This window comes from Oryzias latipes, chromosome 9 (assembly GCF_002234675.1).
Source record: "Oryzias latipes chromosome 9, ASM223467v1".
Classification (NCBI taxonomy): domain Eukaryota; kingdom Metazoa; phylum Chordata; class Actinopteri; order Beloniformes; family Adrianichthyidae; genus Oryzias; species Oryzias latipes.
The window spans coordinates 17074740-17099306 of record NC_019867.2 but is presented as its reverse complement, the minus strand read 5'-3'; the positions used below and the strand labels follow the sequence as shown (position 1 = coordinate 17099306).

The 24567-nt window shown below is 38.1% G+C and overlaps 1 protein-coding gene and 3 long non-coding RNA genes across 6 annotated transcripts; 1 reads left to right on the top strand and 3 right to left on the bottom strand.

Annotated features, from left to right (window-relative positions):
* Positions 1–72: 72 nt before the first annotated feature.
* On the bottom strand, positions 73–1069 carry LOC105354755. Its single transcript, XR_909314.3, has 2 exons — positions 850–1069; positions 73–761 (listed from the first exon to the last, which is right to left on the bottom strand). It is a non-coding gene; the product is annotated as an uncharacterized LOC105354755 (long non-coding RNA).
* Positions 1070–1081: 12 nt separating this feature from the next.
* On the top strand, positions 1082–5546 carry LOC110015626. Its single transcript, XR_002290858.2, has 3 exons — positions 1082–1308; positions 5155–5229; positions 5466–5546. It is a non-coding gene; the product is annotated as an uncharacterized LOC110015626 (long non-coding RNA).
* antxr1 (anthrax toxin receptor 1) lies at positions 3849–20902 on the bottom strand. 3 transcript variants are annotated; one of them, XM_011479332.3, is made up of 18 exons: positions 19656–20902; positions 18082–18153; positions 17928–17999; positions 17466–17547; positions 17293–17326; positions 16814–16923; positions 16207–16275; positions 15877–15957; positions 15457–15517; positions 15073–15171; positions 12743–12812; positions 12580–12658; positions 12273–12368; positions 9927–9968; positions 8587–8682; positions 8271–8438; positions 7513–7593; positions 3849–5840 (listed from the first exon to the last, which is right to left on the bottom strand). In XM_011479332.3, exons 1-18 carry the CDS (start codon positions 19811–19813, stop codon positions 5460–5462), a joined length of 1851 nt encoding a protein of 616 aa, XP_011477634.1. In that variant the 5' UTR covers positions 19814–20902; the 3' UTR covers positions 3849–5459. The 3 variants fall into 3 exon arrangements, with proteins under 3 accessions (XP_011477634.1, XP_004072716.1, XP_023814327.1); XM_004072668.4 differs by having other exon boundaries at positions 16844–16923; positions 19656–20901; XM_023958559.1 differs by having other exon boundaries at positions 19258–20900.
* Positions 20903–22826: 1924 nt separating this feature from the next.
* LOC110015625 lies at positions 22827–23497 on the bottom strand. Its single transcript, XR_002290857.2, has 3 exons — positions 23408–23497; positions 22922–23024; positions 22827–22840 (listed from the first exon to the last, which is right to left on the bottom strand). It is a non-coding gene; the product is annotated as an uncharacterized LOC110015625 (long non-coding RNA).
* Positions 23498–24567: the final 1070 nt, after the last annotated feature.

Here is a 24567-nt window from a genome sequence, read left to right as displayed (position 1 = left end):
CTCTGGTTATTTGGGAATGGGAACTAAATATCCAATCAAACTGCATTTAAAAAAAAAAGCCACATCTGGAGATAAAAGAAGTTAAAAGGCTTTATTAAGTTAAAAGTTTTTAAAGTAGATAACTATTTAAAGTTGGAATGCACTTTTGGCTGTTTTGGCTCTCATGTTGCACATAAGTCCTAGTATGTGGAAGACTGATGGGGTTCCACTGTAATCCAGTAAAGCCAAAATGGTGGAGAAGAAGGGCCTGATGTTGTTGAACAGGACTGGCAGAGCCACATGGAGAACAGGCAGGATGGTCACTGAAACATGCAGCAAATGTTGGTAAATAGCTGGTAAGACGTGCAGCGCCGTCTTAAGTGACTGCAGCCGCTGAATGGCTCTTTTTTTTCTGCACAGGAGGGAGCAGCTGTCTGAGTTCTCCGCTGAAGGCCAGGTGGAGCAGTTGGCGCAGTCCCTCTGATCCGAGTCCCCTCGTGAAAAGATCACACCTGCAAGTGTCACCTTGAGAAGCGTGTTGAGCTTCAGCAGGACTGAGAGGCAGGTAGCCAGGATGTGGATTAGAACAAGTGCAGTTTTTAGGATCAGCTCTCCACACACGCTCAGTGCAAAAACAGCCTCGCATACAGCCACAGAGTAATTACACACCACAGCCATGGCCTTTAGTCTCCACTCATTGAGAAGGAAGATTTGATGCATTTTTGGTAAAATTCTTCCCCACCATCCAGAACAAACCACCACTGCAGTTTAATCAAGGTGCTCTGATAGGGAATGGGTAATGGTTAGCAGGTGCTCTCACCACTCTGACCTTAATTGAAGCAAAGCATGAGGGAAGCAGTAGTAACTTACCAGTTTTCAGCAGTAGATTTATCTGCCCAACTTTGAAACATTTTCATCGCACAGACTTTTTTATTTCTTTATTATCATCCTGATTTCATGATAAAATATAAAGGGAAAGCCGTGCATTTAAAGAGGCACCATGCATGCGACGTTTGGTCGCAGGTTGCATGCATTCCAGAGACAAAATGCTGAATGCTAATAATGATTACAATATTTTATTTTTTTCATATTTTTGGGGGGGGGGGGGTATTTTTGACACGTTTCGACATACTAATTGACTGACAGCAATCTCAGACATCTGTGATAATTAGTTAGTTTGTCAGGTGAGTTCAATTATAGAAAAAACTACTAAAAAAGGACGTTCCAAATTTTCAAGCAACATGGGAAAGAAAAAGGATCTCTGCTGGTGAAACACATGACATACATGCTTTGGACAAAATATTACGACTTTGGATATTTCACGAAAACGTAAGCGTAACCATCGTAGTCTTAAGAGATTTGAGTCTGATTCGGAGCATTGGATTTGTGCCGATAAAGGCAGAATGAGAACGGTTTCTACCAGGCAAATACATTGGATTAAACCACAGCAAGCACGTTTGACGCTGTAGGTGTCTCTGGGGTCCCATGAATACCAAGGTGTATGATCCTCCAGAGGCTTGCAGGCCCCCACTAAACAACATCCACAAGCAGAAATGGCTGCAGTGGGCCCAGACATACAGTAGAGACCAAAGGTTTGGTCACACCTTTTTATTCAAAGAGTTTTCTTTATTTTCATGACTGTGAATTAACGCATGTGGACTGACAGACCTCAATTTCTTAAAGTAATGATGGGCACTTGTTTTTCTGTACTTAGCTGCTTTTCTCTTGGCATGATACAAACTCTAACAGTCTATTCAGTAGGTCTATCAGCTGTGTATCCACCTGACTTCTGCGCAACACAACTGATAGTCCAAACCCCATTTATGAGGCAAGAATTCACACTTATTAACCTGACAGGGCACACCTGTGAAGTGAAAAACATTTTAGGTGACTACCTCTTGAAACTCATCAAGAGAATGCCAAGAGTTTGCAAAGCAGTAATCAAATCAAAAGGTGGCTAGTCTACTTTAAAGAACCTACAATATGACATTTTCAGTTGTTTCATACCTTTTTTTTTTATAATTCCACATGTGTTGATTCACTGTTTTGATGCCTTCAGTGTGTGTCCAAACATTTGGTCTGTGCTGTACATGAAGACTTATTTTCAAAAAGTTTTGTTTACTAAATACAGTGCAACCCTGGATGGTCCAGATGGATGGAGTAGTGGACGGTTGGTGGATGGCCACCTTTTCCCAACTATGCTGTGACATCAGCAGAGAGGGGTCAGAGTCATGTTTTGTGCTGGAATCATGGGAAGAGAGCTGGTCGGCCCCTTTAGGATCCTTTGAATGTGTTTGGAGTTTCTGACCACTTTCCCCCGTGGTACAAAAAGAAGAACCGAGCTTTTTGTATCAAAATTATCTTCATGCATGACAATGCACCATCTCATGCTGCAATGAATACGTCTACATCATTGGCTGCAATGGGCGTTAAAGGAGTTAAACTGATGGTGTGGTCACCCATCTTCCCCTGACCTCAGCAGCCCTATTTGGAGGATCCTCAAGCTAAATATCCATGAGGGTGTGAGGCAGTTCACATCCAACCAGCAGCTCTGGAAGGCTATTCTGACTTCCTGCAAAGAAATTCAAACAGAAACTCTCCAAAAATTCACGAATTCGATCCATACAAGTATTGTGAAGTTGGTTCAAAATGAGGGGTCCTGTGATAACTTGACCTATTAGGAGTTTTTTTATTGCAATAGTTTTTATTCCTGTAAAAATGACTTCCCAATGCAGCAAATGACCATTTCAGTTCTTTAGAATCTATGAAATGTTGTGGAACTCTGTTGTGCGTAATAATGTGGAACAGTCCATTTGAGTTTTTTTTTTTTTTTTTTTTTTTAAATATTACTGTTACCTTTAGAAGGTTTGTTCAATAACTTCTACTCTAATGGTTAGTGGTGCTGACTGTTATTTGCATTAAGTATATAGAAAAATCATAGAAAAACATCATTTGCATAATAATTTGGAATGCACTGTATTTTTAAAACGTGAACCTGTCAGTCAAAAGTATCTTGTGTTTTAGTGGAAATCTGTTGGGAAGCCAAAGAAAATAGCCTCATGTCAGCGTGCTTTACATCATTACCTTCACATAATAAACTCAGGTTAAAAATGCCAAAACAGAATTGTTATTCCCCTCCGTCCTTTCAGCTGTCCCCAAAATATGACGTGAATTGTCAGCACCAGCAGCATTTTTTGTGCAGCGTGTCCAGTCTCTATCTTAACATACGGCAAATTAGCATCTGGAAATACTTAGGTGTTTTGGATTTTTTCTTTTGCTTTTTCAATCCCAGAAAGTGACAAAAGTGAAATCGACTCCTATAGGACAGAAATTAGAAATATCAGGTGACTAGAATAGTTTGTGCACTTGATAATTTAGAAAAACGAAAATAACGCATGGAAAAAATGGAAAGACAGAGGAGTGAAAAGGATCAAAAGTAATTTAAGGAACAACAAAATAAATGTTTGGGTTTTTTTGCTGACGATGACTCACTCAAAACTAACTGAACTCACAAACACAGAAATTCACCTTTTGTCAGCTTTTGTCTACATTTCTAAATGTCAAGACCAATTCTATCCCTCTGAATAAATTGCTTCCTGGTAATTTCAGTTAGATTGTGGAGACAATTCACCTTTGTCTAGGTTTGGACTATGAGTAGCTAATAATTTCTGTCAGATAATTAGGATCTGGGCTGTTTGTTTCTGATCCCAGTTAAACTTCAGTTTTATTTTCATATCTAATTACTTTAATTTCATTTTAAATTAAATATGGAACGATAACAAAACAGGAGTGGCTTTCTTGATTTAAAGACCTGATACTCGTTTTGGATTGGATGCTTGCGTGCGGATGAAAAGTTGAACACACATGGCTGCTTTATTTACATAAAACTTTAATAGAAACGGTGGGTGGGGAAACAATATGGTATGCAAAGCATTTCCCTGATTCTGAGACATTTATCCACACAATGATACAGCACATGCACTGTTAAAATGTCTATGATTGCACTCAGATTGGATATCTAGACACACAGAGCTGAAGAAATCACACAAGTTTGAATTAGTTTACGGTTGTAAGCAGAAAAAAGGCAGTTGTGTGACTAAGATTGGGTTGACATAATATGGGAGTCAGTGAAGACCAAATATTGTACATTGTTGCAACAAAAAACGTATTTATCAAAAGTTATTGCCTCTTTTTATAACCTACATTTATTTGAGAAATCATTTAACATGTGAACATGAAACATAAATGAAAGTAAAATATTTTAACTTCATTATTGAACAGAACAAAAACATTTCCCAGCTTTTAAAAAAAAAATCTGCCTCATTTTAAACATGATGACTTGGATCTAAAGTAGAGTAAGTGCTGGCAACTTTTTTAACCACGTCAGTGAATGCAGTGATAGATCTGAGAAGAGGTTTTATATAATGTGCAACCCACCAGATGGATCTAGACCAGGTTCTGGAGAAAATGCACCAGCATGCCTCCTGCATGTACTAACCTGACCAGATGCAGTCCAGACTTCTTTTTTTTCTTTACACTCAGATTTTTCAAGGAATATAAATGGAAAAGTACAAAAGAGCTATCAAAAGACATACATAAAAAATATACAATATTTTGTATTTTTAAAACATGTTGCAGCTTTAGGTTGACATGACAGAGACAAATATTGTCTTGATACAAATTAAGGCATTTGCAGTTTCCTCCCTCAGAAATCTCCTAATCTCTAATTTGTGAGTCCATTTTCTATACTTGTTGCATTTCACCTTGGGTTATATGAGTTTGGATGGTGAGATTAAGCCCAAAATTTACTGGCATTCCTTGGAGATTATTATTCTTTTTGCTTCATAGGTATAACTGATTTTAAACACTGTCCCATAATTTGTTATGTTGTAAAAAAAATGCTGTGCTTGGAACAGAAATACACTTGTAAAAGCGATTCCATAAATGTAAACCTTCAAACAGTCCTGCATGCAGTTGTTTAACATTCAAGAGTCTGATGCCTAGTCTCCTCAGATTCATCTTAGTTTACTTTCTGCAGAATATTTAATCCTCATTAGAAGCACAAAAAAAAGACACTGCAGGTTGACTCTGTGTATGGATAAACCCACAGGCATATTAGTGTTGTGCATGATTGTTCCTCTGCTAATCAAGACTCTTCCACTGTCCTCTTTGCAGATGGGTCAACAGCAGCATCAAAGCTCCTTGCTGCCTGACCTCCATTATATGGACTGTCTGTGGAGAAGTCTAAAGGTAACTGCCAAAGTCTGGGAAGAATAATTCAAGCATTTTAGTAATTGCACTGTTAGGCTACATGTGTACAAAGTCCCTGTAGACCAATGGCTGAAAGAAAGCGTCCTTGCTTTGCCTCTTCACATAAAATCCACAGCTAGTGTGGCCCCAGGGGCTCACTTTTCCTCTGTGAATACATCAACGACTGTGAATCAGTCTCAGGTGTTGCTCTCCTCCCTCTTGACGGCGCTCTACAGATCTGGACGTGGCGGCGGGCGCAAAGGAGGAGGAGCTCGCCCAGGAGGAGGGGGCAGTGTGCCAGCTGGTGGGAGACAGGGAGGAGGGGAGGGTGGGGGTGCTGGTGGACAGGGGAGCTGCAGGCTGGGTGAAGGAAGAGCTCGATGGGGCGGGGGCGTGTAAAGGGGAGGTTGAGCGGAAGGTGAGGGACTGGAGGAAATTGGCGTTGATGGCAGCGATGGAAGTTTGGAGAAGGAAAATGACAGTGGGCTGCCTGGATTTGGAGGAGGTGAAGGGGGACTCCTGTTGGGGGGGTTATAGATGGATGGAGGCTTTTGATTGTAGTGAGGATAGTGAGGTGGAGACTTAATCCGGGTGAAGTTCATGCATCTGCCCTAAAAACGAACAAAATGACATTTGTCAAAACATTTTGTGTATTGCCCTGTTTTTGTAAACTTAAATGTAAAATCAACCCCAGATTTCTTCAATTAAATAAATCTATCCTGCATGATCATGTTTGCTTTTATTTTTAAATAACCAGACAACTATTCTTTTTTTGCCATGAAAAAAAGACCTCTAAAGTTCAACCACAATGACTTTGGAGACAGTTTTCAAACAAAATTTGTATGATTTGCTCTGTAAGTAATATCAAATATGTTACACTAAGGTTATAACAGAAATCCCAAATAAATAAAACAGGTCTTTAAGGATAGAAACTAATGATGACAACGTTGAATTTTTCTCTGTCAGACAAACCGACCTCTTTGGGTTTTGCCTTCATTCAGGACAGATTGCATAAACATAGTCCGAACAGGAAATTCCTAATTTGCAATCAGCAGTGGTTTGTTTGTTTCTCAGGGAAACAAGAATTTTTGATTTTGTTTTGATGCACCAGCAAGTTTGACACATGTCTACTGTTCCAACATCAAATTTGAATGGCTTTTATTTTTACTCATTTGAAGATAATATAGCACATTTTGAGCTACAATAACATAAATGCATTGTTTATTCTAGTACGTTTACAATATCAGAATTAATATCTAAACAGTAGATGACTTCTTTAGAAACATTTGAGTTTACGAAGACAAGAAAGTTTGTCTTGCATAATCCTATATTGACAATCAAACACCTCAAAACTGGACTCATGCTCACATAAACACAATTTTCCCCTCTGCTTTTCACATTTTTAATGTTAAATATTTCTTAAGTCAAATAATGAGAAAGAGGCAAGCTGTCAATACATGTTGGGGTGAATAACATCTCTCACCACTAATAATGAAGCATGTTTCTGGACAGTGGGAGGAAGCTGGAGTCCCCGGAGAAAATCCACGCATGCACGGGGAGAACATGCAAACTCCACACAGAAAGGCCCCCCTTTTCTGTTTCAGGGTCCCCCAGCCAGGACTTAAATTTGGGGTATTCTTGCTGTGAGGCAAGAGTGTTAACCACAGCCCCACCGTGCAACCCTTAAAAAAAATTAAATCTAATTTAATTAAATTTTCAAAAAACTTTAGTTTATTTTTTGTTGTTTTGTTGACAAAAAAATTAATAAAACCTTAAAACTGGTTAAGAAGGATGCCGGAATAGACAAGGCTGTAGTCTCTGTAAATGTCCATCTGTCCAGTTTCAGAACATGCAGAATCATTTTTGGGGACAAAGGGTTGCTGGAACCAACCCAGCTTTCTGTACAACAGAAAAAATATTTTTACATTTCTTGAATATACAGTTTTTCTCCTGTCCTGGAAAATACATAAACTGTTGCTGTTTGCTGGTTTCCTGTAGACTTCTTTTTGGGCCAAACATCAGCTGCTAACTATAAAAGTCATTGCATTGCTACCTCTGCACTACAGCTGGCGTCTATGATGACTTCACCAGGCGTCTTCACACTGCAGTGCCAGACGCTGTGCTCCAAATCCTAGCTTACCTCAAGTTTTCCCCTAAGCCTCTCTGTTCACACTTTGCAGCTTACAGCTGAAACATTTTCTCAGCGTGTCTAAATGCAAAAGAACTGCATGGCACACATCCTTTATGTTTGATAACTTGATGGCACAGTCTTTGTGTTCTTACCTTGTCCCCGGGATGAGGTCTCATTATAGAGACTCGATCATAGCCTTTTTTCAGAAGTACCCACAAAGCTTCTAATTTGCTCTACAGACACAGAAAAGAAAACAAGAAGAACCGTTAGAAATGGAATTGGGTCACATTTAACATTTTTAAGAAAAATGTGATTAATTCATTCATTAAAAAAATGAAGATGACACTCCAGCTGCTACACAATGACAATTTTTTTCTTGATTGCTGAAGTCGTTCCAAAGGGAGAATCAAAAATGTTTCCAGTTTATCAGGAATTGAGTCTTCCTGAGGTAAACTGCGAATGTTTTCAGGATAAGACCCGAAAGCACAGCTGTTTTTCTTTACAAACTGCTGGCTATGCAGCTTGTCTCCCAGGAGGTCAGTCTAACCAAAGCCTGGTTTCTGTCAGCAATCCCCCGCTGACTGGAAAGCCTTAACCCCTTTTAACTCCATGGAGGCCTTTGGAGGAAGAAGCTGTGCACCAACTATCATCAGTACTGTAGCTTTAACACATCTCCTGCTTTTTTCCAACAATTAGCACCCTGTACTGTGTTGGCATGTGATGCAGCATCTGTGCAATCAACTGTAAATACATGTTTCTGAAATTGTTTGTCTGCTCAAGATGAGTGGAAAATAACTTCACATCATGCAGAGTCCTTTATAATTACACTTCACTGTGAAAGCAGGTTCTGCTGATTTTATTATCAGCATAGCATGTAAAGAACACCTCCATTCTGCAGACTCTCTCATACCTTAATAGGTGAGTACCACTTGCGTGGTTCTGGAGGTTTGTGCATGCCGTTGTTGAGAACCCGAGTAGGTGACAGCTCATACTCCTGCTCAGGCATCTTCACCTTTGCATTTTTGGCTTTTTCCAGCTTTGCTCCTTCCTCGGTGGAACCCTTCTCACCCCATCGAACCTAATAACACAAGTTGGTAGAACGTTTGTTGCTTCATTCTACCTCTAAGACATTCCACAGTTAAACTATTGCTGGAGTTTTGGATATCTGGTCAGAGAGGCCCTTTCTGTAATACCAATAAATCTCTTAAATCTTGCTTTAAGCTCACCTCCATCCTTTTTATTCCTCCTACTCCTCTTCCTCCATAGTAGGAAGCATCCACAGTTGGCCACTTCTTCTTAGGAGCATCAAAATCTTCCTCATCCTCAGATGGAAACATGAGAAGCAGGAGTTCCATGTAAGTTCTACAACATTTTCAATATGTTTGATGTGAAACTAAGGAGCAAAATTTCTCATTCTATATTTTTGCGGAAAACATTTGAAAACTCTGCTCTGTTTTCCCTTTGTGCTGATTGAAGGGGTTGTCAATTGAATTACAAAGCCCATATGCAGACTGAACTAGTAGATTTTTGTCATGCAGACTGTCTGACTCACAGTCCTCCAGGATATTACAGGGCGGAAAACACAATTAAGTTTGAACCTTGTCTTTGAGGTCTTTTTAAAACCAATTTTCTGTTTAACTTAGTGCAAAGAAGTGCAGCATGTGGTCTTTGACTGTGTGTTTGTTAGCTTGTGTGGGGAGATGAATGAAAACCCATGTGGATTAGAACTTTTCCATTTGATCATGTTGAGTTGATCATGAAAAATTGATCAATTTCCAAATGAAAATTCCAACAGTGAGTTAAAAAACAGGAAACGAGGTTTGAGGCATGATTTTACGCGATATATAGAGGGGGGGTATCTTCTGAAATTTACCTTTTATCTCATAATGTAAACTGTAAGATCTAGTTGTTATTTCTGGAGGATAGATCAGAATCACATTAAATTTGATTGATCCACTCAGCAACCAAAGAAGGTTTTAAAACAGTAGTGAGTTACATTTATTTCATTGTAGCTCAAAATTTCAAATTAAAATTGAATTGGTTAGTTCAAAAGAGGTTTGTTTTTCCAGGAAATGATTTTAATTGCATAGCTTAAAGGGAGGCTACACCAAATGATTAATACTTTACCCAGATTTAGCACCAGTTCACAGCTTATAAATGCTATATTATGAAGCCCTTCACTTTTATAATTTCAGAGGACTAGCAAACTAAAGTCTCTGGACTTGGGCCCTTCTTGAATCAAACAGGGGCGCTGCCATTTTGGGTAACTAGTGCTGCCATCTATGGAATAAAGCTAAACTCATGCAAGAGAGGCCCAAGTCCAGGAATTTTGCACTTAATGTATTTTAAATGTCAAGCATAGTCAATACATTACAATGGACTTGGGACTTTTTTGCACATAATCAGATAGCTTTTCCCTTGAAGACCAAAGAAAAAATAATATCTCTATTTTGAAAAATTGTGGACTTGGGCCCCTTTTGAACTAACCGATTCAATTGTCAAACTGAGAGCCGAAACCTCATCAACAGTGCAACCCAAAGTTCCTTTTTGACTTTTCGGCCCTTACCGAGCTTTCCTCCTCAGGTGGTGGTGGAGGCTCATGAATGATCTGTTGACAGAAAGAAACAGCCAAAATAAGAGACTGTTTCTCACATATTTCAAATGGTATTTCTGACTTAACGATGTCCCAACAATGTGTCGGCTGTGTCCAACAAGATGTTACATAACACCACATGACAGAGGGATTGTTATTTTCCTTCTTATTCTTTACTGCTGCTGACCTAGAAACCTGCTATGCAGATTTATTCCCTGAGGCTGTTGACTTGTAAAAAAGAATTAACAAGCGCAGTAACAGGGTCATTAGAAGTATTTTTTTCTCATATATTAATATATATGCACTTTTATAACTATTTGATGCAATATTAAACAATCCTTTGCTTTTAGAGCACTTCCCAGCTTTGAATGATCACTTGAGTAAGAGCACTTAATGAGTTTTATCACCAGAATCTGATTCAGAACTGTGTTGCCAAAATTATTTGAGCACAAGAAGAGACAGGAGAAAAATTGTTGTTGTGTGTGTGTGTGTGTGTTTGTGTGCGTACGTGGTGGTGCTGGGGGGGGGTTGTTAAAGCTGACATTTTGTACTGGCTTTTATCCCTCCCCTTTTTCCCTTTCACTGCAGAAGGATTTTTGAACAGATAACACACATGCTCTCAGTTTGAAAATGAGAAATAAAAATGTAGTTATGGAAGTTGTTCAGTCACTTTGATCACTGACTGAATAAATGCAGACACATGTTTTTCTTCTTTCTTTTTGGCTGTGTCCAGAGCAGATGACTTTTATCAAAACTTTCATGATAAAACTTATAGGGAGTTTTCTCTCAGCTAATAAAATTAAAGTAGCAAATATTCATGTGGACATTTCAGTAAATATCTTTTTTTTCCAGAGATGTGCCGGTGCTTTACCACATCACTGGAGCCATTTCCTTTGTGAATGAAATTCCGTGGGTCATAGAGCCAGTCTACATTGCTCAGTGGGGCACCATGTGGATCATGATGCGTCGTGAGAAGCGCGATCGGCGGCACTTCAAAAGAATGCGCTTCCCACCGTTCGACGATGAGGAACCCAATTTTATATATATATATATATATATATATATATATATATATATATATATATATATATATATATATATATATATATATATATATATATATATATATATATATATATATTTTATGACGAGCTGGAAAAGAAAAATTTTGCCTGCATATTCATAAAAGAGAAGAAAAGCTTTATTGGCAATACAAATAAAGACCAATTACAGATATTTTACGCTCTGGCCTAAACTGGAACCTAACCTTTTTCAAACAGGAGCATTATTATTTAAACACCCGTTCACCTGGTGACCTTGATCTCCACTGACAAAAAATAAATAAATTCCTGTTCAAGGAGCCTTATGGACTCAGAGCCCCTTAGTTTTTCCCCATGGGAGTAGTTTAGGTCAATAAAAGGCCTCTGGGGTCATTACCACTGTAGGAGGGGTCATTAAGCGCGAGACACTTTGTAAAAACAGTCTAAATCAGCCTCTTTCCTCTAAAAAGGGACCTGCAAACAATCTGTTTCACCGCACATTATCATATAATTCAATTTTTGCTTCAAATAAGAAAAGTCAGGCTAATTAAATGCCAATTCTAATTGATATATGCATTTGTTTTTGAATGATTTAGAGAAATTGCATCATGCTCTACTTGTAATCAAACTTGCAAAAAGGGGCAGCAATGTGGCATCCTATTTCAGTAATTTTGCAGCTAGCATTCGAATAAGTTAAAGTCCCACTCCAACCATCGTTTGAGCTAAAAGGTTTCCCAGTGGTCTTTAAATTATGAATGGGCCGTTTTTAGCCAAAATCGAAGTTTCTCTGTCATAACTACTTTAAGAGCAGCAGGAGTTCATTAGAAATTCACCTCTGAGTTGTGGGTGGGACTGTTGCCGCAAAGTAAGCCCGCTTCTTTTCCATCATCCATCTGTTTATGTGCTCTCCCGCTAGCTTACAGCCCCTCACAACCCCAACTTAACATTACCGGTGCAACAGAAATAGTGATCCAGCCGCACAGCTTTGAGCCAGATAATGAAGACGTACATGGATCTATTTGTACGTCACACTTACAAGCTTTTCCCAACGACATTTTTTTCGTCTGCTCCTGATTCTCAATGATTTGATTAAAGAATAATGAAATTCTCATGTCATTCTAAGATTTATTTCTTTATAAATGTCCTCCATCATAAGAGAAATGTCACAAGAACATGTTAAAAACACAGCTTTCATCTGAGTGGGTCTTTTAAAACAATTTGATAGAAGACCTGAAAATAGAAAAAGGAAAGAAAAAAAAAAGGCCTTGAGAGAACTCACCACAGTGCAGCAAAGAGGCCAGAACCACCAGAGCAAAGCCAAGACCAGCAGCAGCATGAGGAAGAGCAACGCTATGGCCAGGAGAGTCCCATCAGACTACAACAGAGACAGTCAGACACATGTAAACCACCTCTTCATGCACTGTGCAAAGAAAATATTCTTTGGGTTTTGTCTTCCATGAGTCAGAACTTTTGAGTGTGAATCAGTTAAAATGCTTTGCAACTATATTATTTGCAGATCCAAAGTAAACTGTTGAGGCTTTTCTTTTTGATCTGCTGTTCATGGTAGGTCTGGTGTGTTGACTCACACAGCTCAAAGAGGTAATAGTGACTGAACTGGAGATGAAACTGAGACCATCGTTCATACTGACATAGAGGTTTGCTGCCCTGCAGGAGAAAAAAACAAACATTTCTTAGTTTTCATATATTCTATGCAATATGCTTTGATGCAGAATGGATTCTGTGACTCACATTCCCTCATCCTGTAGCACAGGCGCAGGGCAGAGCAGATAGGAATCTTCCACAATCAAAGGCTTCATTGCTAGAAAAGCAGAAGGAAAGGTTCAGCTTTCACCTTTCAGACTGCAAGGTTAGATGATCAACTAACCAAAGCTGCATTTCCATATTTTGATGTAGAAATGGATGAATGAGAAAGAGGGGGGTCATCCTCTGAAATGATAATGATGTCATATTGTTAACTGTAACTGTCTTGGATGACGCAAATGTGCTGCGCCTTTCTGAAGACATCTGTATGCCCATTGGGAACATCAGTAAAAATCTTTTGAGAGTTTTTATATTCCAAACAAAATCTAAAGCCCTCTCATTGTCCAGCTGGCTGTTGCCTAAAGGGGCTCCAGCAAAAGTCCTTACCCAAGCCCAGTGCTTATCCTGGCAAGGAGAGAGCATACCCCAGAACTGAGGAAATCAACTCAAGGCTGCTCTCTCCTTAAGGCAGAAATGAGGACAAGGAGGAGGGGCAGCGTTGAGGGTGGAAGGGTTGCTAAAAACACCTCCATGCCACAGCAGTGGAGGCCATATATCAAAGTGAGGCTTAGACCCATTTGTGCCCTCAACAAACCCATTTAAAGCAAAGGGAAATTTTGGGAAAAGGGGACAAAAGAAGCTTACTTGCAGCACTTTGTGTATTTCTGCAAAATGCCTTGAGGATTAGGATTGTGGCAAACATCCCAAGTGCATGACAGCGTTTTATTGAACTATTCAACCCCCAACTGGCAGGAAAGGTCAGATTTTATGGGGATGTGCAGGCTGCGCGGATAAGTTTGAGCTCATTGTCGCTCATTGTTCCAGATGTAAGGACAAACTAAGAGACTACTGTTGATCAGATACTCTGGCAGTAGTATCCACAAACCGTAAACTCTCTGGAAAAATGTTTACATCACTTCAAAAAGAAAACACACTTCCGTCTATCTGTCTTCCATTCGGGAAGGTTTATTTTAGAGCAAGGAGGTAATATGAGGATTCATTACGTCTGCTCCAACCGATAGTTCAGTAAGTTACTAATTAGAAGCAGCTCTGTCCACAAGCAGCAAACACGTATTTTATTTATCTCTTGCTTTTCTTACTAATGTGGATGTTTGTTTCAAGTGTTTGCTGTGGAAATTTGCAATATTTGTAATATTTGTACTCTTCAAACAAAAGATGTTTTTTATTTTAATTTTTGCTAAGCTTGTGCCCCACAGTGCTCTTTGTCTTCCTACATGTTCACACTAACAAGTGTCATCTGTCATGATTGCACAGGACAACAGCAGTCCATTCACTGTGCGCCTGACTGAATTTGAAGCGACTTTTTTCCTGGCTACACAAAGTCAAACATTGACTCATCTGCTCAACACATGTAATTGCTGAGTACTGCTTGACTTTTTTGCTGTTTGATCTTCAATACAGTCACACCACTGTGCAAAAAAAACTTTTGAAATGAACAGAATTCTATCAACAGCTGGAAGATTTTCTTAACATTGCTTGAAAAGATTACTAGAAAGTTTAGAAACTTTTTGGAAAGACAAGAAATTAAACTTTTGCATAGTACAGTATGCAGAGAGCTGGAGATTAGAAAAACAAAAAGTGAGTTTATCAAAATAAAAATTCTACAAACAAGACTGTTCATTCATTCCCAGATGGCCTGACCCAAAAACAATATTAATCCCTAAAAGTTTATCCAAAAAAACAAAAACTAGTTGCAGATGATTTTGAGAAAACAATCTGCAGAAGTAGCCTGCTCTTGAGTAAACCAAAGTTTTTAGGGCCAGACTCAGATGATAAACTGACCAAAGTTACTTCCATGTCCACATATTTTGAAAGTTGTAGAGTAGAGACACAATTGTGCAAAAGAAAGCAATTAATAACTAACTGAAAATGTAAAAAATGTTTGTTTCCAAGAATGTTTGCAGCTTTAGAGTAACACTTTAGGAAACTGAACAGTCTAGAAAGACATTTCAATTTGCCTCTTGGATAGTATATACTGGTACATGCTTAACCTCCCAGAGCTTCTGAAGCAGTAATTAAGGAAATGTCTTTTACTGCTCTCACTGTAATCTGCTTGTAAAGACCAAGGGGCATCTGTTGTTGTTCTTAAAGTGTGGTTTTCCTGTCCTGCTTCTGGTAATTCCAGCCTTTTATCTCTTCTTTTTACCAGGCTTTTAACAATTAAATGTGTTCTTTAAAAAAAAAAAAAAAAAAAAAAGCAGGGATACTTGTAGCGTCAAAGTGGCTCGTTATTTTGAAAAAATAAATTGATGTGGTGTGTCAGTGGAAAGCCCAGGTGGCAACAGTGCTTCACTTACTCTTTGTCGAGGTGTCATTGATTCGGAAACTGCACAAGACTTTGTTAACATTTCTGGTGTGCAGAAACCCGTTTCCTCTCACAACCACCTGAAAGGACTCTAAAAGAAAAGGACGCACTATAAGCCCCAATATCAAAGTGTGACTTAGTCCATTCATTGTCAAACGTCTACTCTTTTCTGCCATTTATTAACTCTTAATAAAAAAGCTTCTGTTTTTATTCTTTCTAAATGTTAAAGGTTGTTAGTGCTGGGAATGTTCTGGCAAAATCATAAAACAGATCAAAGGTATTAATTAAAATGGGATTAACACAGAGGAAATGGCGTTTAAGGTGCAATTCCAGCTGTGACAGATGTTCTTCATTGAAAGGTTTGAGTTAATGTCACCTCCTGCACAGATACTAGAGGGCTCTGCTGCCAGGATCTCAATGCAGGATTTTTTAAGGATCTGAGGAGAGAAGAAGAAGAGAAAAGCATTGTAGGTAACTGACCGGTGATAACTCTATACTCTGTTTATCATATTTATTTGACCATTGTGATTAATGAAATACATTTGCATGTAACACTTTGCTTTTAACAGACTGTCCTCTGTAGATGGACTGCACAAGTTCCTAAAAACATACAGCATAAACCCTAAAGATGTCTCTTTCCTGCAATGTTCTCAAATTAAACTTAAATCTGACATCGAACACTAGTGTGAGGTACAAAAAAAGTCAGTGTTATTTGCCTTTTTTGACCTTATTTTTTGGCAAAGAAAGTCTGTTACATTTAAATGTACATGTGTGTGGGCGCAGAAGAGCTCCTTACTGAATCGATTGCTCCCTGCAAAGCGTTGAACCCATCATTTACAGGGAAGACATGGTCTTTGCCGTCTGCAATCTTTGCCAGCTGGAAAATAAACAAATATTATAATTACAAGGATCAAAAAGGAATTTACTCATTTGAAAGTCCTCTGGAAGTGGCTGATGAACACAACTTTACAGAAAGTATAGCAGCTGTGGTAGCAAACAAAAACTAGAGATGACCTTTGTGACTGAAAACCATTATAGAATGGTAAATTCTGCTAGTTAAAAAAAGAGGTAACTTATACAGTTTCATTCCCAGACTGTCATGAATGTCATGGGACTCAACAGTCACCTGTGTTTCATTGAAGTCTTTCACTCCCACACAGTAAACGGAGGCACCCAGACTTCTGGAGCGGTTGGCCTGTTGGGTACGTACACAGATTCAGAACAGAAACAGGAAGATGCTAAACACCTGGATTCAGCGCCACCTCTGCCTCCAACAGCATCAGACAAGACACGGGCTAAAGAGGATCTCTTCAGTCCATAGTTCATTTCTGACAACGCAGTTGCAGAAAAGATGCTATTTAAAATCATATACAACAACATCAATGGCACACAAATATCTGAACAAAACAGACCGGCACTGCCTTATTTTTTGTGTGCAGTAATGACCATTGTGTTTGGTGTTGAAACTACATGGCATTGGATCTTCAACAGCTTCCAAGAGCAACATTTCCAGCTACCAAGAAGCTCAGGTTGTCTTGATCTCTGCTGTCAGTGTGTCTGAAGCTGTTTTTTTGCTGAGCATTCAGCTACTCCTGTAGTTCAAGCGCCTGAATGGTTGTAGGAAGAGATAAATCATCGCAGTGACAGAAGCTCTTTTATTTGAGGAAGATGAAAGTGATGATAAATCAAGTGTCAGTGTTTCATCTGGCCCATCAGGTGTTGGGTTGGTTCACCTGGTCGTACTCCTTCCTGTTCTCTCTCACCTCCCTCTCAGCATGGTGGAAAAGATTCTCATGCAGCTCTCCATCTGTCAGAGCTATGATGACACTGGCCGTGCGATAACCTGCACATAAAAAATATGCATTTACATCCTGTTTTTTCCTCTAAATCCCAAATAAACATACATATATGTTCAAATAAGTCCACTTTTGTCAAAAATGTTATTAGAATTCCTTAAAACAAATAAAATGTGAATGTTTCTTCTAATGAATTTTAACAGTAAAATCCCAAAAAAAAAACATAAAAAGATTTAACCAAGACACTATAAAAGTTTTTCACTGAAGATTAAATATTCAGATATGAAAATACCAAAACAGGGATGTGCAAAGTTTTGCAGTATAATTTCAAAATGTAGAACTTTATTTTTCTGCTATTACATATCCACCTTTTGACTCAGACAGATGCTCAGATAAGCTTTGTGGATGATACGCACCCTCTTTATTTCCATAGTATATCTGCTCACTAGCCTGTGAAAGTAAGAAAGAACTGTGTAAAACACATTGATGTAGTGGCACTTCAGCATGATAAAAGGGACTCCTCTGGTCAAGTAGAGCAATCATGGGGTGAAAGCAGACACAAACTTGGAGTCGGATGTAGACTGCTCACCCTCAAGAGGCCTTCATGCATGAAAGTGTCACCTCCTGGGCGGACTGCGTAGAGCTCCTCCAAACCTTTACGAATTTGTTCTCTGAACAACAATGCACACGATTATCCAAGTGATCATGTCACAGATGATCAAGTGTTTTATTCACAGAATGATTTGAGGGGAAATACGTAATAGATGTTTTTCTAATTTTAGATATAGGAGATGTCCTTTAACTGTTAGAAATATCATTAAAGGAAGAACTCCAACTGTAAAAGGATCCGGTTAAATAGTTTACCAGATTAATGGCAATAGTCACTGAGAAGCATGGGAAAAAAAGTGTTTTGATTCTTTCTTGATCATTAAAGTCATGGATCATAAATGGCGATGTGTGAGCTTTGTCCAAATCTGTTGCTACACTCACTTATTTCAGTTGAACAATAAAAAAAAAAGGTTAAAAGCAGTTTCAAAGAATCTGATCCCACCTGTCATCTGTCAAGCCCATCAGGATTCGTCCCTCTGTGGAGAACACAATGAAGGACATTCGCAACTGTGGACTGCAGGGAGGGGAGAAGGACATTGCAGGCTGTTAAAAGAGCAATAATTTCTTCTGAAATGAGTTTGCTGACTCTTGTTTACCTTGTGAATTTATGTGCTAGATGTTCAACAAAGTAGTAAATCTCATTCCAATGGTTCTGCACACTTCCAGATCTGAGAGGAGAGCGGATAAAAGATTTTTTAAAGTCACAAATGTCTTTTCCGAGTGCAGGTTTTATATCATTGGGGTTTTTGTGGTCAGTGCCCTGGAGTCCTCCGACCTGTTTCTTAATCAGACCACTAAAAGAGAGAGCAGCTGAGAGGTGATCTGAGTTAAAAAGGTTTCAGAAAAGCTATGCATTGATAACTGCTTCAAGCTGTACAGATGGTCTTCTCTGGAAAGTTGCAATGATGTAACACTCCTCATATTACAGTTTAGCACTTCTTAATGTTTGAAATACTTTATAGGTGTTGTAATCAGACCATGCCCTCATTAAACTCTGCTCCATTGGGATATGCGATCCTTCAAAGCGGACCTGAACTTAACAAATCTTTCTTCTCTATTTTTTTCCTCATGAATTCACATCTGGATTGTTTCTTTTAACTGCAAATTGTATGTTTATGTCGATTGTAAATGTACATCATTGCTGATTCATAAAAATTCTTTTGATTTAAAGTGTGTTCATAACCTTTGTGTTTCTTAAACAGATCTTTCCATTGTTACCAAAACACAAAAGCCTTGCCAAGAGACTGAAGCCTTGAAACATCTGGACCAAATGGAGAAATGCAATGCAGACGTGACGACTGGATGAAAGAAGAAAGCTGAGGTTAGAGTGATGCTGTGAGAAGAGAATGGGGTCATGTAAAGAATGGGAAAAGTATGGCACAGTCTAGCCTGGATGGCAATCAGGGAAAAAAGTGTTTGGAAAAAAACAGTGTTTACATTGAAATGGTAATGAACACTGTCAGGAAACACATAAATCTACTTTCAGAACGAAAACAATTACTTTGATTAAATTATGATTGCTGAAAAGTTCTTTCACAATAAATATTGTGCTTGGCCTGGATATGTTTCTAGTCTGTATTGAACTTTTGTAGCTAATTTGCAGAAAAACCTATTGATGAGATTCCCATGCAGCACAGCTTTTAAAGTAAGCCATAAAAAACTTTAATGTTTTTTTATGTTGTTATCATTTGATCATTTTGTTGGTTTTTAATCTAGCAAGTATTATTTTTTTGGACATCAAAAGCTTTCTGTTAGTTAAGACAGTCACTCACCATCAAGCAAAAAAAGAGAAAAAAATGTCAAGACTGTTCACTCAGAAGAAACAGGTTGGGTTGCTCAAAAAATGAGTTTCTCCCTGCAAAAAGTGAAGTGCTCAAACAAAGTTTTTTCTCATCATTTAAATATAACATAAAATTAGTTTGTCATACAATTAACAATATTAGTTTTTCTGCATGAAAAATAAAAATGACAATAAAATAATAAAAAGCAGCCTATGCTGTTTGCATTGTAAACTACAAAAGCAGCACACAATAATTTACTGCAAATATTATGCATTTTACATTTTAAAACTATTAACAGTTCAGAAATCATAGACATATTATTGCAACAGCCTCATCAGACTCATCAATTCTCCGCACGAGTGTCTGGTTAAGAGTGTTTGTGAACTTACTTGTCCAAAACAAAGTAGAGATCAAAGCCTCCAAAGCATGAAGATGCCTTATCTTGCCTGGTGCCGCTGCTTGGTCCAGCACTTTCAGCAGTAAGAATATACAGCATTGCAATAAACATCAGCAGAGACAGAAAACTTCTCCTCCAACATGGAGACATTATTCCAACCTCACAAAAAAAAAAAAAAAACTCCCAAAGTGATAACACAACAAAAATGACCACTCTAAAACAGTTCTCCTTGCAGCTTTTAGTGCTCCACAGATGTTGGCAGAAGACAAAAGCAGTTATCCATGCAGGAGCTTTGAGTGTAGTTCAAAGTTTGAGGAGAGCAAAGACAAAGCAGGAGGGTTGATGACACTGTCTCATCTCTGAGTCCAGCGTAGACTAGCATAAGATGAACTTTACTGCCTCCCTCCACTTGTGCTTTTTTTTTATTTCAGGAGCATGCCGCAGAAAAATCCTTCAATCCTGGATGTCTTTGTGAAACTTTCCCCTTCTTCTCCAATTCTCTCCTTGTTTCTCAGCTGCAAATGAGTAAAAGTATTGAGGGCAATGCAGTAAAAACATTAGAATGTCTGGAGTCTGGCTGACATCTAGTGGTAGGAAGGTGTTTTTTAATCATGCTGTCAACAGACCCCCAGTGCCAGTGAAACACTGCAGTAAATCCATTCTTTGAGACTCAATAATAATTTTGCCTTTTGAAAGTAGAAAAGCTCAAAATAAAATACACTGAAACCCTTTTTATCTGCAAAGCTTTGTAACAAAATTTGCTCAAAATTAAAACTTCTACACTTGAAATGAGCTCTAAGTAGCATACTGATGGCAAGAACCGTAATTTCCGGACTATAGAGCGCACCTGATTATCACATTTTTAAAGGATAAAACATTTTGTACATACATAAAATGCATGGGCCCACATTGAAACGTGTGTTGTAGAATGAGGCTGTGTATGTGCGGAAACCATGTGCTGGGTGTGTAAGAAGGAGGGGAGAGCTCGTGCAGCGTAAGAGGGAACGCTCTCACCCACTCTTGTGCTTCTCCGCTCCTTCCTCTTACACAGCAGAGCACTGACACACATACTCATTCTACAACATCTATATAGTTAGTTCATTAGCTAGATAGTTAGTAGTTAGTTGTTACTGTTATTTGTTAACAAAGAATACTGCGGTGATCAATAATCCCACACCGTCACAGCTCAATTCCAAACAGTGCCTGTGACGCAGCAGTGATACGGCAGCAATATGGTAGTAACAGCACTAACAGGGCTGGTTAAAAAAAAACATTCCGGTAAAAGTCACTGAGAGCAGCAGTGACTTATAGGTGCGTGCGCGCCTCTGTGCGTCACGCACCTCCTGTGCACTGAAACCATGGAAGTCTTCCTCCTCAGTGTTGGATTAGAATAGCGTCAGATAGTCTTCGCCACACACTCTCTCAGTCTCTCCTTCGTTGTCGCTGTCAGTGTCACTCCGAGGCAAATTCACTCCCGAGCTTGCGCTATCCTCTCCGTCACGCAGCAGACCAGCTTTTCGAAAACCCGTTGGTGATGGTGGATTTTTTCACACTGCTTTTAATGATTGCTTTTAACTTGAAAGCTGCGTCATATGCATAACTTCTTGCATTTTCCATCATAAGGGTCTTTTTGTGCTATTCATGCACAAAGCAGGAATTTACATTAAACTTGTGTCTTCCTCGACACATATACCGTATTCCCCCTGTCTCACTCTTACCCTTTCTGCACGAGCACCCCTAGAGACCGTTAAAAAAAATGCATTAAAAAAAAAGAAAAAAATGCATAAATTAGCCGTATCATTGAATAAGCCGCAGGGCTAAAGGCGTGTGACAAAAGTAGCGGTTTATAATCCGGAAATTACGGGTATATGAAAATCTATCTCTCTAGTGAAGAAAACAACGTCATTTAATTTTTAAAACTTAAAAAAATGTATCAATGGCTTGCTGTTTAACTGAAGGTTAAAATAAATTGTACTTCGGCCGGAGAACCAGCAAACACAAATGTTCCAATCGATCAAATATATAATCCAGCTATGTGAAGAACCGGGTAAAACACTTTGAAACATAAAACATAAACTACACTTCTTTAGAATTATAGTGTTTAAAAATAATCATCACTTTAAAGGACATATTTTTTTTTTAATTTTGTTTGAATTCATCCTTTGAGATTGCATTAGTAAGTGAGAGTCTAAGCTTATACACTTTTCACAGATTGATTTGATGAAAATTATATAATTTTATTTTTTGAAAAACTTGTTTTTCAGATGTTTATCAGGCCAAACAAAAATATATTAAAAGAATTACCTGTTGACACAGCAAAGAATCCACTGTTATTGCTCTCAAACTTCTAAAGTTATGTTGGATTGTAGATTTAGCAGATTATGTATTGGAATTATATTTCTTTCTTTTTTTAAACATGGTATGTTGGCCTTCTGAGTCAAACATAGGGAAAGATAAGAAAGCTGCATGTCAAAGTCACATAAAAATCTCAATGTCCCATTGGCAGAAGAAAGATAAAAGTGCAATGTGCAAATCAGTGCATATTTATTTAAAAAATAATAATAAACTGGGCAACAAAACCTCTGTTAAATTAAATTAAACAAGCAATTGTCCTTAAACATGTGTAGTGACATAGAAGTTGATTGTGCTCTAAAAATCAAACTACATTTAATTGAATAAAAAAATAGGCTTTTGTTTAGGAAGCCTAACCTTTCCAAAAGTGGAAATAACACATAAGGAGCAGGTTTTTGTTGTTTTTTTAATCTTGAGATCCATAATGAAAACTGCCAAAATAGATACAACAACCAGCATCCTTTATTTATGCTCATAATTCAGTCATTTTAAGGTGGGCATGTAAAGCTACCATTTCAACTATACATATTAACTTGAATTTGGTTTAAGGTGATTTTTATCTTGTTTTATTTAAAATGTTCAGTTTTTCTCATTAACACTTTGATGATTGTTTTTTCCTTCCTTTTTAGAGCACATTTTAAAAATATATATATATTCATCAGACATTATGGTAAAACAAAATTTCAATGACGGCTTCATTTCCCTACTGCTGCTGTGACTGGACACAGCACAGATGGATCATCTTTTCTTCGCACAACGTATTCACAGGCTGTAGTGTTAAAGACAGATTCACAGTCCTCTGGGAAAACCTGTGGAATGGAGTACCTGCAATGAACAGTAAACACTGTTATCAGAGGAAAGGGTCAAATAAAAGGGTCTGGGATTTGTAGCCGTGTTTGTGCATACGTGGAACAACATGAGAAGCAAGTGCAGTTAATGCAATTACTCATCCATGAGGACCCTACTGCATGCCAGCTCCCATCTGCACTGTCCAGACAATGAGTTGCATCTGCAGGAGCAACAAGAACAGATAGTTCACAAAACTGTAACAAATTCAAACTTTTTATTAAAACTTAATAAAAAAATTTCCTCAATTTCCTGTGTATTTTCTTTTACCGGGTTCGACATGCATAAAAAAGCAGTGAGCGCTGGCCAGTGACAACACTGCACACAACAACAAAGAAAGAGTCAAGAGTTTCTGCAGAAGAAAGATAGACGTTTCAGGACTTTATTAACTGATTCCAGAGCTAGTCATACTATCGAAAATAAAAACTGACAACATCAAAACATCATGAAATGTTAGAGCATGGTTTATATTACTGTTATGGTCAGTACAGTAAAGAAGAGGCAAAAAAATAAACTTGGATAACATTATTTGACATCAACACTCACCATGGTGGGAAGGAGATGTGATAGCCTTTGGGTAGAATGCTTCACGTCCGCATGAACAGTGTCTTTTAAATGTAACGTGTTCAGTTAACTTTGGAACAAATCATTAAAAAAGATAGTGAATGTCCCCCATCCCACTTTTAAAACTCACACAAAAAGGTCAAAGACCAACCAAAAGGATTTTTACTTCATTTTCTGAACCAGCAGAAGTGGTATTCTTGTTTGTTTCAACACAATGTTGCAACAGCTGTTTTTCCCCAAAAATTATACATTTTAAACTTTATTTTCACGGTGGCAGTTGTATCTCCCATGACGGGATGTGTTTTGTTTATTCAGTGGCTTGTCAAGAAAATAAAGAAAACAGAAGTGTCGTCAAAGTTTCTCATGCGGTTTTTGGTATTGATAAGTGATTTTTTTTTACTTCCAAAGAGGAACAATATCAATATAACAAAATAACAGTTTTTTAAAAGAAAGGGTGTCCATTTAACTTTTTAAAACACACATTTGGAAAAAAAAAAAAGGAGCAACGGTGAGCATCCTGTTATGGCTGTGTAAAAACAGCTAAGCTGTTCTGCTTATCATGTGTCTTCTTGGCAGATTGAAAGATTCAAGACTGGCTGAATAAACACTAAATTGTTTTAAACACAAACAAACTGCATATTTTTAAAGTTGTAAAGCAGTTTGTTCTGTTAACATTGTTCGTACGGCTGCAAAAACCATTGACTGTTGTTATTTTACTGCCCTGTGATGTGGTGCATCATCTACTGTCACTTGAACACAAACAAGACGGTGAAGAAAATGGTGGATTTAACTGTGGGGGAAAAAGCCTAATATACCTTGGATTTTTAAAAGTGTTGTGCACAGGAATCACAAAAGTCAATAATGTAGCTGCTCAATATAAAAAGAGAAGAATGGACATCATGTTTTGAGAAATTTCATAGGTTTTACGGAGCTAACATAATACCCAAAGCAGACTACTTTATCTATTTAGTGTTTTCCATCACTTCAAGTCTGAACAAATTTCTATTGATGTTGATAACCTTTTTAACCAACAACTAACATTTGACTTCAGTAGACCTAGGCCCCTACAATGACAGGAATGTCTTCTTGAAATGTTTGTCTGTGGATATGAAACGATCCCTGTATTGATAGGGGCCTTGCCT

Excerpts from the sequence above, each read along its gene's own strand:
- antxr1 (XM_011479332.3), bottom strand. The coding sequence starts at position 19,813 with ATGTCTCCATGTTGGAGGAGAAGTTTTCTGTCTCTGCTGATGTTTATT. Across the intron at positions 12,659-12,742 it reads GTGCTACAGGATGAGGGAAT|GGCAGCAAACCTCTATGTCA; the intron begins GTGAGTCACAGA and ends TTTCTCCTGCAG. Across the intron at positions 5,841-7,512 it reads GACCTCATCCCGGGGACAAG|GGCAGATGCATGAACTTCAC; the intron begins GTAAGAACACAA and ends GTTCGTTTTTAG.